This window comes from Myotis nattereri (assembly GCF_964212035.1).
Source record: "Myotis nattereri genome assembly, chromosome: 19".
Lineage (NCBI taxonomy): Eukaryota > Metazoa > Chordata > Mammalia > Chiroptera > Vespertilionidae > Myotis > Myotis nattereri.
In genome coordinates, this window is record NC_138095.1 from 27848799 (window position 1) to 27866239 (window position 17441).

The 17441-nt window shown below is 61.2% G+C and overlaps 1 protein-coding gene across 1 annotated transcript in view; it reads left to right on the forward strand.

Moving 5' to 3' along the window:
• Positions 1 to 275: 275 nt before the first annotated feature.
• TMEM132B (transmembrane protein 132B) overlaps positions 276 to 17441 on the forward strand; it is a 61436-nt gene continuing 44270 nt past the window's right edge. The window contains exon 1 of the mRNA XM_081113872.1: positions 276 to 468. Within this exon, the coding sequence (XP_080969998.1) occupies positions 402 to 468 (67 nt within the window). The 5' untranslated portion in view covers positions 276 to 401. The remainder of the gene's footprint in view (positions 469 to 17441) is intronic.

Below are 17441 nucleotides of genomic sequence, written 5' to 3' on the forward strand. Positions count from 1 at the left end.
CCGCCCCTCCCTCCGCGCCCCTCCCTGCTCCGGGCGCTCGCTCGCCGCCTCGCTCACTCTCTCCCCGGCTCAGGGGCGGCCGGCAGCTGGCGCGGCGGCGGCGGCGGCGAGGCCGGGATGGGACGGGCGCTGGGGCGCAGGAGCCGCGGAGGCGGTGGCGGCGGCGGCCGGAGCCACGCCACTCGGGCCAAGCGCAGGGCCGCCGGCGAGGGCGCGGGGCGCTGAGCCTGGACCCCGCTCTCCTCCGCGCCTGGCGCAGCCCAAGAAGCGCCGCCCGCCTGCGCCCGGGAAGAGCCATGTCCGCAGCCCCGGCGTAGCCCCCCGGTCGCTCCCGGGAGCCGCGGGCCGGGCCGGGCGCGCGACCGGAGCAGCGCCCCCCGCGCCCCCGCGCGCCGAGGACCATGCCGCCCCCGGGCCGGGCGCCGCCGCTCGGGCTGCTGCTGGCGCTGACCGCGCTCCGGTGCCCAGGTAAGCGTCCCCGGGACCCCCTCCCCGACCCCGGCCGCCGCGCACAAAGTTGGCTTCGGCGCGGGGCGACCACCTCCTCCTCCTCCTCAAGTCCCCTGGCTGCTCGCCTCTTCCGGACTTGGGGAGATCTGGGGAGACCCTGGGAACCCGGGGGCCCCCAGCACGGACCCCCTTTCCAAGCGCGAGCCCGCCCGCCCTCCTCCCCAGCGCCCCTGCGGATCCTCTGAGAGCGCGGAGCCTCCGGAGGCGAGTGGGGGCGCGCCTCCAGGAATCCAGCCCCCTCCCCGCCCCGCCTTGGGGCGCCATCCCCCCAGGTCCTGGTTCTCGCGGGGTTTCGCGGTGGCGGGGCGTCGGTGGACCCCCTCTCTTGGCTTCCGCATGCCCGTGGGCGCAGGGCCCTGAGTTCCCAGGACACCTGCGGGCCGGGCCCGACTTCGGGTCGCCTCTGCCCGCGCAGCCTGGCGCGTCCCCAGAGCCTCCCCACGCCCCGCGGCACTCGGGGACCCTCCCCAGTGGCCTAGCCGCCGCCCCAGCGCCCGGACCCCCAGGCCGCCGGGCAGCCCCGGGCGGGCGCGCAGGGCCTCCGGGAACGCGGTGACGCCCGCAGCCGGCGCCTGGGTCCGGGAGCCGGGCTCCGCCTGCACCGGCGCAGTGTGCGTGGGAAAGGCAGCCTCCTCAGCTATTTTCCGTCTCCGCCGGAGTTCGGGGAGCTTGCCGCCGCCTCGGCGCGGCTACGTGTTGGTTCGAGCGGCAGCTGCTCCTAAAATGCCGGGCCCTCCCCTCCCCCCGCCGCCAGCCGCGGAGAAACAGCGAGAGGCGCGGGGCCCGGGCGCAGTCACCGGCGGGGTTCGCGCGCGCGGCGAGAGCTCCCTTCGCCGGACCTTTTCGAGCCGGGACCGGCGGTTTCCGAGCCGGGAAAGCCGCCCCCGTGTTCCCGGCAGCCTCGCCGCCCGGGCGCGCGGAGCAGGACATGCACAACCTGAACTTTTAAGCTCGAGCGTCTGGGGAGGCGGCGGAGCGGCCCAGCGTGTGCGTCCGCTTCATGCGCGATGCGCGTGCGTGGGGAAGCGAGCGTGTCTCCCTCCGAGGTGCCCTCCAGTGACCCCGAATGTGCGAGAAGCCCTCCGGCCCGGAGGCCCCTTCCCTTCGGCCCGAGGTGCCCGGCGGCACCCCACGCTCCAGGCTGCTCGGCGAATCGGCAGCCCCGGAGCGGCGTGGCTGTGCGCCCTCCTCGGGGCACCTGCGAGCCGCGGTGGCCGGGGCGGGCGGTGGAGGCGGCCTCCTCCGAGCCGAAGCCCCGGGACCGTTCCCCAAACGCGCAGGCCTCGGGGCTGGGACGTTGGGTTTGGCGTCGGCTTTGTTTCTCCTCCGGGCTCAGCGCTGGCCTGGATGCGCTTGCGAGCGAATGCTGGAAATTTCCTAGAGAAGCCGCCTGCCTGGTGCGGTGTAAGAGAACATGGCGAGCCCCCCCTGGTCCCCCCCAACCCCCTCTCCTCCCCCGGCCACGGGAGAGCTTGTGCCCGGCTCGGGGAGGCCTGGGGCGCGGGAGGGAAGGCGTGCCACCCCTGAAATCTGTTGCTGGCCCAGCTCCTGGCCCGGCTGTCTCCCCCCTCCCCGCCCCCCCGCCACCCCCGAACCCCATCACCAGGCCTTTGGAAGCTCATGTCTACCCCCCCCCTCCCCAGGGACATAAAGGGAGACAGTTTAACACCTATATTTAGCAGCAGCTAGGAGACCTGGGCAAAAACAAGGCTGAAATTCCTGAAAGATACTTAGTTGCCTGCGGTTGGTTAGAAAGGGTTGCAGGCCATTAACCAGAGCCGCCCTCAGAGCCGGTGGGATTTGGGGGGTGGGATTGGGGGGGGGGTCCTTTGGGCAAGATTTGTCACGGCGTTCGCTTGGCGGAGGGGTTGGCGGAGTTGGGCCGCAAGGAAGGGCCTGCTCGGTGTCGCCGCCGGGGCTGCCTGCGCCCACCCTGCCCGTGCCCCCTCCTGCGTGGGCAGCTGCCTGGTAAAGAGCGTGGTGGGTGCACGTGGAGCCTCGCGAGGGCTTAACCATATGGGACTGTGCTTGGGGCGAGTCAGCGCAAACCCCCGGCTCCGCGACCAGGGGGGCCCCATTATTCAAGCACTTTTGTGCAGGCTGTGGCTTTGCACAGTAGCAGCGCGGTGGCATCCCCGCTGGGGGGCGGGGGGGGGGGGCGGACGGGCACCGGTGACCCATGATGCGTGGGGGTGGCAGCGGCTGACAGAAGGGCCTGTGAGTGGCAGCGCCTGGAGTGGGAGGAGGGGGCTTCCCGCGGAGGCGCTCGCAGCCCCGCCTGGCACCGTGGCACCCGGCACATGGGCGGCTCTTTGGAGAGGCGGCTCAGGGAGGGGCAGGCGGTGGTATGCAAATGCCGTGGCCTCTCCTGAGTGATTTAATGGTGGGACAGCGGACATTCCCAGAGTAAATCATTTCAGCATCCGCCCACTCCCCACCGGAGGGGGGGGGGGTACAGGGGGTAGGGGCGGGGGGACCCCTGTCTGGGCATCGTTGCTTGGAGCCAACAATGGGCATGCGGCTGCCTTGATCCAGGGGCACCAAAGAAACCCCTTGCTTGTTGGCGGGAAGTCTGGGCGGGTGGTCCCCCGCCACAAAGTCCTTCCTGGGGCCCCATTCCCGGATGAGCCCCTCCCAGCCCCCCCCACCCCTTGTATGCGGCTGGGTGGCCCCTTTCTTCTGTGCTGGGTCTAAACTGAATGCCCTGGAGAGGGTCCCTTTCCCTCTGGTGCTCGGCATTCAGCACAGGCAGCCCCCTGTCACCACGGGGACCCCTGCCCCCCCAGGCAGCGTCACCAGCCCTTCCCCAGCGGGAATGAGTGGACTCGGAGAGCAAGAGTGTGACTCAGAGCCCGGCTGGTGTGGCTCAGTGGTTGAGTGTCGACCTAGGAACCAGGAGGTCGAGGTTTGATTCCCCCTCAAGGCACAGGCCCGGGTGGTGGGCTGGATCCCCAGTAGGGGGCGTGCAGGAGGCAGCGGATCGATGATGATTCTCTCTCATCATGGGTGTTTCTCTCTCTCCCTCTCCCTTCTCTGGAATCAATGAAAATATATTAAATTAAAAAAAAAGAATGGGAGTCAGAGTGCGTCGTCCATCAGCCCCTTCGCACAGGGGACAAAGGAGACGCAGCCTCACCGGGAATGGGTGTCAGGTCGGGGCTGGGCGCACACACTTTCTCTTTTTATTAAAACTTCCCAGGACTTTCTCACGCCATGACTGTGGGCTTAGGCGTCAATGTTCAACAAAGGGGGAGATGTCAGTACAGGGGGGCCTTGACGTACGAGTTTAATTCGTTCCGTGACGGAGCTCGTAACTCAAATTACTCGTATGTCAAATCAACAGTGAACGAGTGAGACACGTGATGCTGGGCTGATGTGGCGCTCACTGTGACGTTCGCTGCGCCAGCTAGCGGTGGGGTATCTGAAGCTGGCTCATAACCCAAAGGTTAGCTCGCAACTCAAAGCAAAAAACGGCCGAGACGGCTCGCATCTCGAAAATCTCGTTAGTCGGGACACTCGTAAGTCAAGGCCCCACTGTATCTCGATCCAGTGCCTGGCTTCTCTCTTGAAACGGGGAGATCTGCTCTAGCCCCTGGATCTCGCTGAGACTCAGTTTGCCCATCTGTAAAATGGGCCCTGTCTTCGCCCACCGGGCTGCTATGACCGAGTGCCCCAGACGGGCTGTCTGATAAGCAACAGACACGTAGTCCTCCCCGTGCCAGAGACTGGGCAGTGCGGGACGGAGGTGTGGGCACCCCACACCCTGAGAGGACGGTCTCTCTGAGTGCTCACCTGGCGGAGGGGCCAGGGGCTCTCAGGGGCCGGGAAGGGCACTCATCCCATCGGGGGCTCCTCCCTCCAGACCTCCTCAGCTCCCCAAGGCGCCACCTCCTAGCTCCATCACCCGGGGTGCGGGAGGTTTCAACATATGGATTTGGGGGGATGCAACCCTTTGAGTGGAGGCCAGTTCCTGCACCCCCCCATGGTTTCCTCACCAGGTTGGGCCCCTTCTGTCTCTCGTTTCCCCTCCTGCACCCCAGGGATCTCCCAACCCCCTCCCCCGACACCTGACTCCGTAACTGCTCAATCCCCTCGCCTTTCGCTTCGGCCCCAAAATGGTTACACAGAAAATCAATGAGTCTGATTTGATTTGCTGCATTTCATTACGGCGGGTGGTGGCGGGCCCGGCCTCGCCCCGGGCAGCGGTGCTGTGGGCAGGAACCTGAATGAAACCCCGGGTCCTACCTCCTGGGGAGTCCAGTGCAGGGCCCGGGCCCAGGACACGCACCAGCGCCCCTCTCACACCTGCTCTGAGCGCCACGGCCTCCCGCGGGCACATGGACACGTGAAATACCGCCGTGGCCGCTGACTCCGTGGGCCTGCGGGGTGGGGGTGGGGGTGGGTGTGGAAGGGGGGGCTGGGCCTTCCTTCCAGAGCCCAGGAGGGGCGGCGGTGGGCTCTGCCAGCTCCCGGCCTGGGCGTCCTTGGCTGCCTTTGTCTGCTGGCTCCCGTGTTGGGTGCTGGGGACGCGTTTGTACTCTGGTCTTGGGGTTTTCCTTCTATGGCCGTGTCACCTCCCGCTGCAGGCCTGGCTCTGCTGGGCGAGCTGAGGGGCAGGTCAGTGGGGAGGGGGCAGCTGGGCAGGGTCCGGGGCCAGGGGCGGCCTGTCCGAGGGGACCCTGAGCTCCCAGCGGCAAGATTTGGCATGGGGAGCAGGGTCATAGGGCATGGGGAGCGGGGTCATAGGGCATGGGGAGCGGGGTCGGAGGGCAGGTTTAGATAGATGGCAGATGGCATTTTGCCAAAAAAGCTGCTCCCAGGGGGCAGGGCTCGAGGGCTGCTGGGGCCTGGGCTGTATCTGGCTGCAGATGTCTCTTGTTAGTGGCTCGCACTTAATTATTTATTTTAAATAAATATATTTTTATTGATTTTAGAGCAGAAGGGAGGGAGAGAGAGAGAGAAACATCCATGATGAGAGAGAATCATGGATCGGCTGCCTCCCGCACGCCCCCTACTGGGGATGGAGCCCGAAACCCAGGCCTGTGCCCTGTCCCGGAATCGAACCGTGACCTCCTGGTTCCTAGGTTGATGCTCAACCACTGAGCCCCCCCCCCCCCCCCCGGCCCAGCATGAAGGTGACATTGGAGCAAAGACCTAGGGGCGGAGGGAGTGAGGCAGGGCTGCCTCGGGGAAGAGTTCCACACGGAGGGACTGGCGGGTGCAAAGGCCCTGAGGTGGGCTGTGCGTGCAGGTGCAGGGGCAGGAGGGAGGCCGTGGGTCCGGCGAGGGAGTGGGGGCCCAGCACCAGGAGGAGAGCCCGGGCGGCCACTGAGGGGCCAAGGCCATGGTCCGGGGAGCGGTGCTGCCTGGGGCCACAGAGGCACCCGGGAGGCAGGAGGAGGAACGGGTGCCCGCCTGGTGGATTCTCACAGGTGCCACCACCACGCTCACCCTGCCTGTGCCTGAGCTGGCATTGGCCCAATCACGACCCATTCGTGACCAAGTGGACAGACAGAACGCATGTCCGTGAGTTTTTGGCGTCGCCCCCTCTGTGACCCTCCCACGCCCCGGGGAGGGGGCTGGGGGGCCGAGCCTGTTTCTGCAGCCTGTGAGGTACGTGACACGTGCTGACATCACTGACGAGCGCGCAGTGACGAGGACCCAGGGAGACGCAGATGCGGAGTGCTCCTGTTCGGGGCCCAGCGCGTAGTAGGGGCCCAGCGCATAGTAGGTGCTCAGTGAACGGTGGTCGCGATGAGCCACGACGTTGTCGGGACAGTTGAGGAAGCCGGGCTCCGGGACGCTCCCTGCCCCTGGACACTCTGCCGGTGGAGGTCGGACAGGGACGGGTTTTCATCTTTCCTGCGGGGGCCACTCCTGTTCAAAGAACAAAAACCCGCTTGCTGTGATCGCTATGGCCCGATGCCTGGGAGGGGCTTCAGGGTGTCGGGTTAAAGAATGGCCAGGAGTTTCGGGGAGAGGCTCACGCAAAAGCCAGACACAGGGGGATGCAGGGGGCCCCTCAAAGCCTCTGGGGCCCACAGGCTCCGGGTCGTGCTGCGGGGGAGCCTTTCGAAGAGGCACTGGCCAGCCCAGCCGGGCCGGCAGCCTGCAGAGGTGAGGCAGGTGTCGCCCACCTTCCTGATGAGTTTCGCCTCCTCGCCCCGAAGTGGTCCTGCAGGAGCCACAGAGCTGAGCGTCTGCGGGCAGCACCAGGGCCTGCAGCTCCCCAAGGGCCTGGTCAGGCTCCTCCCCGAGGCCGCGGCCAGGGCGGCCTCCAAGGCCCGGAGCTTTGCCCACTCGCCTGGGGAGGCCTCAGCGCGTCCTGGAGAGAAGGCGGCCACTGCGTTGGGTTTGCAACGTTAAGATGCTCAGCGCCTGGGCGTCTCTGCCAGCTCAGCGCCTGGAAGAAGCAGCCCCCGCCCTGGAGAGCCACATCGTCGGTGACAACAAGCCCAGAGAGGTGAGGGTGTGGGGCCGCAGAGGCAGGGCCCAGGCGGGTGGCCGCCCACCTCAGGGAATGGTGCTGGCGGATTTGGGGCTCATGGTTGTTGTCTCGGAGGTGGTTCCGAAGGGGGTGAGTGGATAAGCTGCGGGAGGCGGGTCCGAGGCTGGAAGGAGGGTCCCTGGGTCTGTTCCGACCGAACACCGCGGAGGCAGATCCAGACTGCCTGGGGCACTGCCAATCGTTTCGTTCTGTTTGTAACTTGTTTTTTAAATCCTCACCCGAGGACATTTTCCCATTGATTTTAAGAGAGAGTGGAAGGGAGGGGGAAAGACACAGAGAGAAACATCGATGTGAGAGAAACACATGGAGTGGTTGCCGCCCACATGCGCCCCAACCAGGGCGGGGGATTGAGCTTGCAGCCCCGAGGTACATGCCCTTGACCGGAATTGAACCCGGGACCCTGCAGTCTGCAGGCCGATGCTCTACCCACTGAGCCAAGCTGGCCAGGGCCAGCACCGTTAATGCTTCGTCTGCCAGTACAGGTGTCCTTGCTTTTGTCAGTAGGCTTGCAGGTGGAACGTTAGGCCTATCAAACTCAATTTCCTCCACCTGCTCCCGCAGTACTTTAGAGACGTGTAAATTCCATCAGACCCTGAGCTGGCCCGGGCTCCGGACACATGGCTTGTTATTTTCTGCACCCCTCAAACCAGGCAGCACCCAACTATGGCCCGTGGGTCAAATCTGGTCCTCCACTTGTGCGTTTAAATAAAGTTTTATTGCAACACAGCTGCGCCTATTTGTTTACATACTGTCGGTGGCTGCTTTCTCACAACAGTGACGCAGGTGATTGTGACAGAGCCCAAGTAAATGGCCTCCACTCTGGCCTTTTATTCAAGACCATGTTTGCCTTCAAGCAGGGACTGCTCGGTCAGTGTGTGATTACAGCCCTTCGTGGTCAAGAGCAAGAACCCCTTTTAACATTAGAAAACGTCATCCAGTGTGTCTGAGGGAGAAGAATTGGGGGTCGGGTGTGTCTTGGTTGAAAAAGAAAAACATATTGATCGAACGTCGCCATCAATTCTGCGATGGTCTTGAGCGAGCGGGTTTGGGTAATTGCAGAAGCATTTATGTAACGTTTTAAAAATAGCGCCACACGTGCGTGCGGGATAGATTTTGCTCTGCAGGCAAAGCGCGCTGATGGCGCCTAGCTCAGAAGACCCCTCGTGGGGGGACGCTGCTGGAGGGACCTGGTGCTCGAGGGGCCACTGGTTAGTTATTTTATCCTCGGATGACTCTCACCTGGGGGTCGCTTTAAAGATGAACAGAGCCTCCCTCACTAGTTTCGGGGGGACGCCCAGGTCTGTTTTCCACACTAAGATTTTGGGGGCGCCCATGGAGATGATGTAGCAAATGCAAGAGCATATTCATCTGGATTCTCACCGCTGCAAGGGACAACATCGGGCATTTGCTGGTCCTGGGAGGCAGGAAGGTCTCGGAGGAGACGGCTTCAGGCACGGCTGGATCCAGGGGCTTAACCCTTCTCCTAACCAGAGCTTCTGCTCTTCCCCTTTGAACTATCTCACCGTGTTGAGCCATCTTATTATTACTATTTTTTGAATGGCTGCATAGCATCCAGGGCCATGGGACTATGGAAAAGTATATTGAGCGATGTCCTGCTGCCTCATAGAGTTGGGGGTTCCCCAGACATAGAGAGGGGGTTCAGAAAGAGTTGCCAAGAGCCATCCCACCCACCAGGAGCACTGTCGTTCTTTGTGAAGGTTTTCATTAAGTTGTGGAATGAACTTTTTTTAAAAAAAGATTTAATATATTTTTATTGATTTCAGAGAGGAAGGGAAAGGGAGAGAGAGAGAGAAATATCAATGATGACAGAGAATCATGGATCGGCTGCCTCCTGCACACCCCCCACAGGGGATCGAGCCCGCAGCCCAGGCACCTGCCCTGACGGGGAATGAACTGTGACCTCCTGGTTCATAGGTCCACGCTTAGCCACTGAGCCACGCCCGCCGGGCTGGGAGGAGCTTTGATAGCACTTCCTGTGAGCTTTCGCTCTCCCACCGCTTGGTTAAATACTGTCTGCTCCTCCTCCAGCTCCTTCCCTCTCCCTGTCTCAAGCGCCTCATTGAAATGGAAGGCGCGGGACTCGGGTGGCAGACTGCCGGGGCTCGGGTCCCAGCTCTGCCACTTGATTGCTGTGTGACTTTGCGTGAGCTGCTTAACCTCTCTGGGCCGAAGGTAGCATTCTCCCCGGGAAACAGGGTGCGTCGCAGCTCCTGCTGCTGGATGCGGTCAGGGTCGAGGGAGATGCGTAAGAATTCAGTGGGTCTTCACTGGGTGTTCGCAGGCCGTGGATCCTCTGCTCCGTCGCGTGTTTACTCGAACCCCTACCACGCGCCCCAGTGGTGGCTTTGCTCACCTCTTCTCCCACCGAACGTCAGATCCAAACCCGTCAGATGGTAGCCGTTGGCTGCTCTTTCTTCCTTCCTCTGAGAATCACACCCTGATCTTTTTTGGGGGGAGTCACTGGCTCCCCTGCTTGGAGGCCCTGTGGTCTGGGAAGCAGGAACTCTCTCCTCCTCCTCCTCCTCCATGGGTGGGCTCATGGCTTGTGCCTGACCAATCAGAGCATCTCAATCTCTTAGGTCCTTCAGGGATTGGATCAGGCTTGGGCACATGACCCAAGCGTGGCCAATGAGGGCCTGCCCTGGGACCTTTGCTGCCGGCCAGGAGCAGGCCCGCCCTTGCCGTTGCTGTTGCTAAGCGGGTGGGATGCCAGCGGCCGTGTCAGTTATCACTGATGTGACCAGCCACCGGCTCTGGGTCCTTGGGGACGGGCGCAGGCTGGGCTCGCTCTGTTGCGGGGCCTGAGAGCAGGACCAGGAGCAGGGCCCACCCGTCCCCGCTGGCCGCCCGCCCCTCCGGCCACCAGGGCGCTGGGCAGCCTGGGAGAGAGGAGACCCTCGGCCCTTGTTTTCCAAACGCCGCCGGCCAATGGCTGAGCCCAGGCCCCGCTGGCAGGCAGGGCTCCGTGTTCTGTGTTTATTTTTATTTATTTATTATTTAAAAAATATATATGTTTATTGATTTCAGAAGGGAGAGGGAGAGAGAAATATCGATGATGAGAGAGAACCATGGACCGGCTGCCTCCTGCACGCCCCACACTGGGGGTGGAGCCCGCACCCCGGGCCTGTGCCCTTGACCGGAATCCAACCGTGACCCCCTGGTTCATAAGTCAACACTTAACCACTGAGCCACACCAGCCGGGCACAACCTCATTTATTTACTTTCCTCCCTAAAGGCCCCGTCCTCAGATACAGCCATGGGGGGAGGGGGGTTCCCCATGTGAACTGGGGGGAGGACACCAGCCCTCAGCCGCTGCGTCCCGCCCCCCCCCGCCCCCCCGCCCCAGGGCCTCTTTGTGGAGAAAGCAGGAGCCGCGATTGCCTCCCGCCGCCTCATCACCCCCGGAATTACTCTATTATCGCCGCCGACTCTGCGCTCCGCCAGCGCCCGCCAAATTGACAGGATGCTAAAGGATGTTCCAGCAAAGGTCACCCAGAACAGCCTCTGATTAGTTCCCGGGAAAAAGAGTCGGAGATTCCTGTCCTGGCCCAGAAACGGGGGGGCAGCCCGAGGCCGCACAGATGCGGGGACCCAGGGGCCGGGCTGGGTCGCCCGGGGCTGGGAGCTTGCCCGAGGCCTGGCGCGCCTCCTCCACGTGCTCGGGTCCACGCGTCCTTGTAGGGCCCACAGCCATTGTCGTGATGGGAGAGATTTGGGGAGAGCCGACAGTGGTTAAATAAATAGGATCCGGCCCGGCCCATGTGGCTCAGGGGTTGAGCATCGACCTATGAACCAGGAGGTCAGGGTTCGATTCCCCGTCAGGGCACAGGCCTGGGTTGCGGGCTCCATCCCCGGTGTGGGGCGTGCGGGAGGCAGCCGGTCCAGGGTTCTCTCACCATTGATGTTTCTATTTCTTTCTCTCCTCCCTTCCTCTCTGAAATCAATAAGAATATATTAAAAAGAAATAAAAATAAATTCTGATCTCTCCAAGCAAGGAAACATTTTGCAGCTTTTACAAAAACGAGGCGGGTGTGACCTGGGGAGGGACGTTTGCTGTTCGTGGCCAACACGTGATGGGCAGCAAGGGCTGGAGAACGCTGCCCGTGTGCACTCCAAGGAACACACGTGTGTGTGCGTGTTTGCAAGCGTGGAGGGGTCGCCCCTGGAGGGATCCCGTGTAACTGGCAACGTCCGAGACCTCCTGGTGACCTGGCAGAGGGTGGTCCCCCGGCACAGGATGGGAGGAGACTTAATTCTCTCCTTTAAAAATATATATATATATTTTTCTTGATTTCAGAGAGGAAGGGAGAGGGAGGGAGAGAGAAACATCAATGATGAGAGAGAATCATGGATCGGTTGCCTCCTGCACGCCCCACACTGGGGATCGAGCCTGCAACCCGGGCCTGTGCCCCGACCTCCTGGTTCATAGGTCGGTGCTCAACCACTGAGCCACACCAGCCCAGATACAACTTAATTCTTACTGTGGGCTCATTGGTACCGTCTCCACTTGTGTGGCATGCCCATTGGTTTAAATCATTTCATTAAACAGTGTTTTTCAAAGAAAAATGAGAAAGGTCACACCACCCAACCCCACCTTCCCCCCCAGAGCGAGAGAGGGGCTCAGCCCAGCTCCTTGCAGACAGTCCCTGGTGGCTCCCTGTGACACGGACACGGACACGGACACTGACAGGGACAGGGACAGGGACAGCGACGCTGCCAGGAGGGTTTCTCTTTGCTGTGGCTTCGTAACACCCTGTCTCCGGCTTCCTCACTCCGCAGCACAGAAATGAGATCTGAAAATCTCAAACACCCACGCCCGAGCTCCAGGCGGGGAGAGAACCCCGTGTTCCCACCAGCCCCTCCCGCTGGGCCGCGGGGTGGGGGGCGGGGCTGGGGGCGGGGGTGGGGCTGGGGGGGTGGGGGGGTCCCCTGCCGTGAAGCTTGAGGGCCCATGTGCTCCTCATCTTTGAGAGAGAAACCGGCAGGCTGGCTAGGGGGGAAGGGCAGCATCTATTTCGTGTGAAGCTTTTTTATTTTTTAAATCAGAATTCCCAGCCATTGCACTAGTAGGTTTATACCTCCAAGAACTGGACACAGTCCCCCAAGCCCCTGCCACCTGGCGATGGACGTGGGCCTCCGCGGCGACGGTCCCTGTGTGCACCTTCGTGTGCACGTGCAAACCTACCTGTTTGCTTTGCATTTTCAACGTTTATTTCAGAGAGGAAGGGAGAGGAAGAGAGAGAGAGAGGGGGAGAGAGAGAGAGAGAAAGGGAGAGAGAGAGAGAGAGAGAGAGAGAGAGAGAGAGAGAGAGAGAGAGAGAAACAGCAGTGAGGAGAGAGAGCCACGGATAGGCTGCCCCCTGCACGCTCCCCACTGGGGATGGAGCCCACAACCTGGGCCTGTGCCCTGACCGGGAATCCAACCGTGACCTCCTGGCTCCTAGGTCCACGCTCAGCCCCTGACCAGGTGCCGGCTCTCACGGAGCCCGGCTCTCCAGGGGAATTCTCTGGGATTCCAGCGGAAGCACGTTTCATGCCCGACTGTGCCCGGCTTCGGGCCCGAGGGACCGGCAGTTACCACCTTGGATAATCACACGCCCCATAAGCGGCTCAACGAGTGGAGCGAGGGATGCAGGTCTGTGTCCCTCGGGGGCTGTGGGTGGAGCAGCGACAGAGAGGCCCAGGGATGGGCCGCCCAGGCGCCCGGGACTCAGTGTGGGCACGGTTGTCAGGGGCTGACTTTGTGTCAAATCCACCAGCTCTTCTTTTTTTTTTTTTGTAACGTATTTTTATTGACACCAGAGAGAGGAAGGGAGAGAGAGAGAGAGAGGGAGGGAGAGAGAGAGAGAGAGAGAGAGAGAGAGAGAGAGAGAGAGAAAGGCATCAATGATGAGAGAGAGTCATGGATCGGCTGCCTCCTGGGGATGGAGCCCGCAACCCGGGCAGGTGCCCTTAACCAGAATGGAACTGTGACCTCCTACTTCAGTGATGGCGAACCTTCTGAGCTCAGCGTGTCCGCATTTTGAAAAACCCTAACTTAACTCTGGTGCCGTGTCACATATAGAAAATTTTTGATCTTTGTAACCATAGTAAAACAAAGACTTATATTTTTGATACTTATTTTATATATTTAAATGCCATTTCACAAAGAAAAATCAACCAAAAACATCACTGATCTATCTCTATCATCTACCCATCTGTCATCTTTCTATCTACTGAAAGAATGTATTGGCTCTGCAGTGGAAAAATCCAGGCATAGATTTCCTGTGGCAGCTTCAGGTATAGCTGCATCCAGGCGCTCAGACAGTGTCACTGGAGGCTCCTTTCCAGTGCCTGGCTTTGCTGCCCTCTGTCGGCTGTGCTCCTGGGCAGGTTCCCTCGGGAGGTGCCCGAACAGCTGCCCGTGGCCCCAGACTCTTAGACCCCCCATCCTCCACGGGGAAAGAGAATGGAATTTTCTTAGTAGTTTCACTGATCTCTCCCAGGATTTCATCCAAGGGGCCCAGCTTGGGCCCATCCTGAAATCTGGCACTCGGCTCAGAGGACAGAAAACACCAGTTGGCCTGGGTCACGTGCTGGGTGGCATCCATCTCCCCGAACCCCAGGGGCCAGGAGCCGGGAAGGATGGCTCCCCCGGGGGAGGGAGGAACAGAAGGAGGGCTGGAGCCTGGGCCGGCAAAAACAACAGATGTCTCCTCCGGGCTAAGGTATTTCGGGAGGAGAGAGACACTGCCGACTTCCCCTGGTTCCTTCCTATAGTCGCTGGTTGTAGAACCCCTCGTTAAAAACCAGCAGCAACCTGCCCCAGGTGGTGTGGCTCAGCGGGTAGAGCGCTGGCCTGCAGACTGAGGGATCGCGGTTTTGACTGTGGCCCAGGGCACAGGCCTGGATTTCGGGCTCGATCCCCGGGGGCATCGGAAAGGGTCCACGGGCACTTGCTTTTAAAATGTCCTCTTCCAAGAATTTCTCCTTCTCTTCCTGCTCCTCCTCCTCCTTCTTCTTCACAAAAGCAACTTTTTACTTTTCTAACTTTTTTTAAAAAAATATTTTTATTGACTTGGGAGGAGAGGGAGAGAGAGAAACATCCATGATGAGAATCATGGATCGGCTGCCTCCCGCACGCCCCCCACTGGGGATCAAGCCCACAACCCGGGCATATGTGCCCTTGACTGGAACCGAACCCGGGACCCGTCAGTCCACAGGCCGATGCTCTACCCACTGAGCAACACCAGCCAGGGCTATTTTTCTAACATTTAACCCACTTTCTTCCCTAGTCGAATGGCGGCAATAGACCGTCCCAGATCATGGAATTTTCCTGATGAGTTTCCCGCCAATGAGCCGCCCCGGATTAGTGGAATTCTGCGTCGGCATTAGGAGCAAGTTTTAGGCACAAATATAGATGCGCCACCTGCTTGCCAAGGCAGACGGGAGTGTGCTGTCAACATCGGGGCATTCTTAAATGTGCAGAGTCACGTCCTGCATATCTCCCCCTCTCTCTCTCTCTCTCTCTCTCTCTCTCTCTCTCTCATAAATATGCAAACAGCTCCCGTGTCGTTCCTACGGACCAGGCTTGACTTCCTGGGCAATTAATTAAGGGAGGTGTTGGAGAGATTGTCTTGTTCTTTTCTGTTTTTAGTTCTGGCAAAAGCATAATTTTGGGCTGTCTGGGGCACGGGCAGATATTTCCGATGAAGGTTGCTTGAGTATAAACCTGCTCGCCTGGGGACGCCGTGGGGGGAGCCTGTCCACGCGTCCTCCTCTGATCGCGGCCTTCCTCACCTCTAACCCTTTGCCTGTGCCGACCGCACGATTCTCGCACAATTCTCACTTTTCCGGTTGAAATGCCCCCCTCGTCCTGTGTCTTCACGTCGAATGACCGGCCGGCGTGCCTCAGTGGCTGAGCGTCGACCGATGGACCAGGAGGTCACCGTTCGATGGCAGTGTCACCTGGAAAGGCCACGAAAGCCCGAGACGCTGGTGGCCCAGAACAATTGCTCAGACGTTGGTGTCAGAGAGGACGGGAGAGGGGGAGAGAGAAACATCCATGATGAGAACCATGGACCGGCTGCCTCCCGCACGCCCCCCTCTGGGGACGGAGCCCGCAACCCGGGCCTGTGCCCTGACCGGGAATCGAACCCTGAGCTCCCGGTTCCTAGGTGGATGCTCAGTCACTGAGCCACGGCTGCCGGGAGCTCATAGGTATTTTTCAAAACCAGACGTGATTGTGTTTGGATTTTGTGCTTCTTTCCCCCCCACCCCCCAAAGGGCCTGGCGTTGGGGAAAGACGGGGAAGTTCCGGGAAGTTATGACCTTTTTTCTCGCCGGGGGTCGCCTCTGTGTGTCCCCACACCCCCGCGTCCGTCACCCTCGCTGCCTCCGTCCTGCCGTGTGGTTTCCCTCCGCCTGCCTCCGGCTCCGGCTCCGGCTCCGGCTCCTCTGCTGATGTTCGCGCCCAGGAGCATGGGCTATGGATTTTGTGTTTGTTCGCTGATCGCAGCGCATCCCAACAGCTAGTTTTATTCGTGGGGCGTTTTCACCTGCGGGGCCTGGGATTTGAGGGAGACTCGGTCGGTCGGCCGGTCGGGGAAGCTCTGGGAGGAAGGTCAGAGCACGGTCAGGGCGGCTGAGGTGCTGAGAGACGCTGACGGGCGTGCGGGTCCCCTCCTGGCCGGGACGGTGCAGTTTTCCCGACCAATTTGGATTCGGTTCTTTTCAAAACGCTGGCTGTTTGCGCTGGAAAGCGCTGAGAATGTGGCCGGGCGCGCGTGGCTCAGCGGTTGAGCATCGACCTGTGAGCCTGGAGGTCACCGTTCGATCCCCGTCGGGGCGCGTGCAGGAGGCAGCCCATCGATGTCTCTCTCACATCGACGCTTCTCTCTGTCTCCCTCTCTCTCTCCCACTCTCTCTGGGAAATCAATGGGAAGATATCCTGGGGCGAGGACTTTAAAAGAACAAAAGCTTAGGTCCCACTCAACCGTGAGCCAGGCGGCGGGCGCGCCCCGTTTGTTAACATGCTCCGTCTGCATGGAGGTGGAACCCGTGCCAGCCCCAGGACGGTGACGCCCGGGCTGATTTGTCCCCGATTCAGCGACTCCCTTTGCCTCTGAATGGATGCATAGCGTGTGAGACCTGGGGGCCGGTGGGCGTCGCCTGCACACCCAGCGCCGGGGAGGGAGGGAGGCAGCCCCAGGCCCCAGGGTGGCCTCGTGGCCCCACACGTCCGAGGCTTCCACTTGGGGCTCTGCTGTGAGAAGGGCGAGCGCTCTGATTCCTAAACCCGCACGGCTTGGAGGCGCGTCATCTGGCCCTTGGCTTCCAGGAGAAGAGCGATGGCTCTGCGTCTGGAGGGACCCGTCATCCTGACGCATCTGCTTGTGAGGCACCACCAGTGTCGGTGCGGGGACGCTGCCCGGTGCTGCCGCATTTATCACGCCTCCCCCCGCACGCGGCCCAGTGCGTGGCAGGCTTTTCCACTCCTTTTGAGCTATTCCTCTCCGGGGCCTGGCATGGGCATCTTTAGGGGACAATAAACCAAGTGACGGGAATCGGAGAGGCCCCCGCCCTGCCCTGTGCAGGGATACGCCTTCCGTGTGCTGCTTGATTGCTCCCAGCGACGAGGCACTCACTACCCAGAGAGGTGACTCATTTTATGACAGCTCAGATCTGATTGCTGCAGGTCCTTTCTCCTTCCTCCCTCCCTCCCTCCCTCCCTCCCTCCCTTCCTTCCTCCCCATAACCACCCATGCCCTTTGAGCTGCTGGCCTTGCTCAGAACACGTCTGCTTACCTATGTGACGAACAGGCATCACATCCACTCCCAGGCTAACCTTTCCGTGTTCTTCCCGCTTTTGATTGGATCATATCTAGTCTCGGTCAGTTTCATACCAGAGGCTCCGTGTAAGTCCCAAACCTCCCGTGAGATGGGTTCCAGGGGACTCATGGGGGGGAGTGGTCCCCCAGATTCTGCCTGTTTGCAGAAGATAGGATCGGGGTTCGGCTTCTAGGCCCGGCCAAGCCCCTCCCGTCTGCACTTTGTGGAGACGATTCTTGAAGATTTTGCCGGAGGCCGGTTCCCAGTCTGATAACCGTTCCCCTGCCCCGAGGATCAGGTTTGGTTCTGGGGCAGCTGACATACGTTAGCCTCAGGGAGCACGTGACCAATCCCAGGTAACATCCTGGCCAATCAGAGCACAGCATCTCCCCCAGCTGCTGCCATTGGCTCTGGCATAGGGGTGACCTATTGGTCCTCATCTCAGAACTTGTACTGGGCCCCGGGGTGGGGCTCAGGGGTTGAGCGCTGACCTGTGAACCAGGAGGTCAGGGTTCGATGCCTGGTCAGGGCCCAGGCCCGTGTGGTGGGCTCGATCCCCACTGGGGGGCGTGCAGGAGGCAGCCGGTCCATG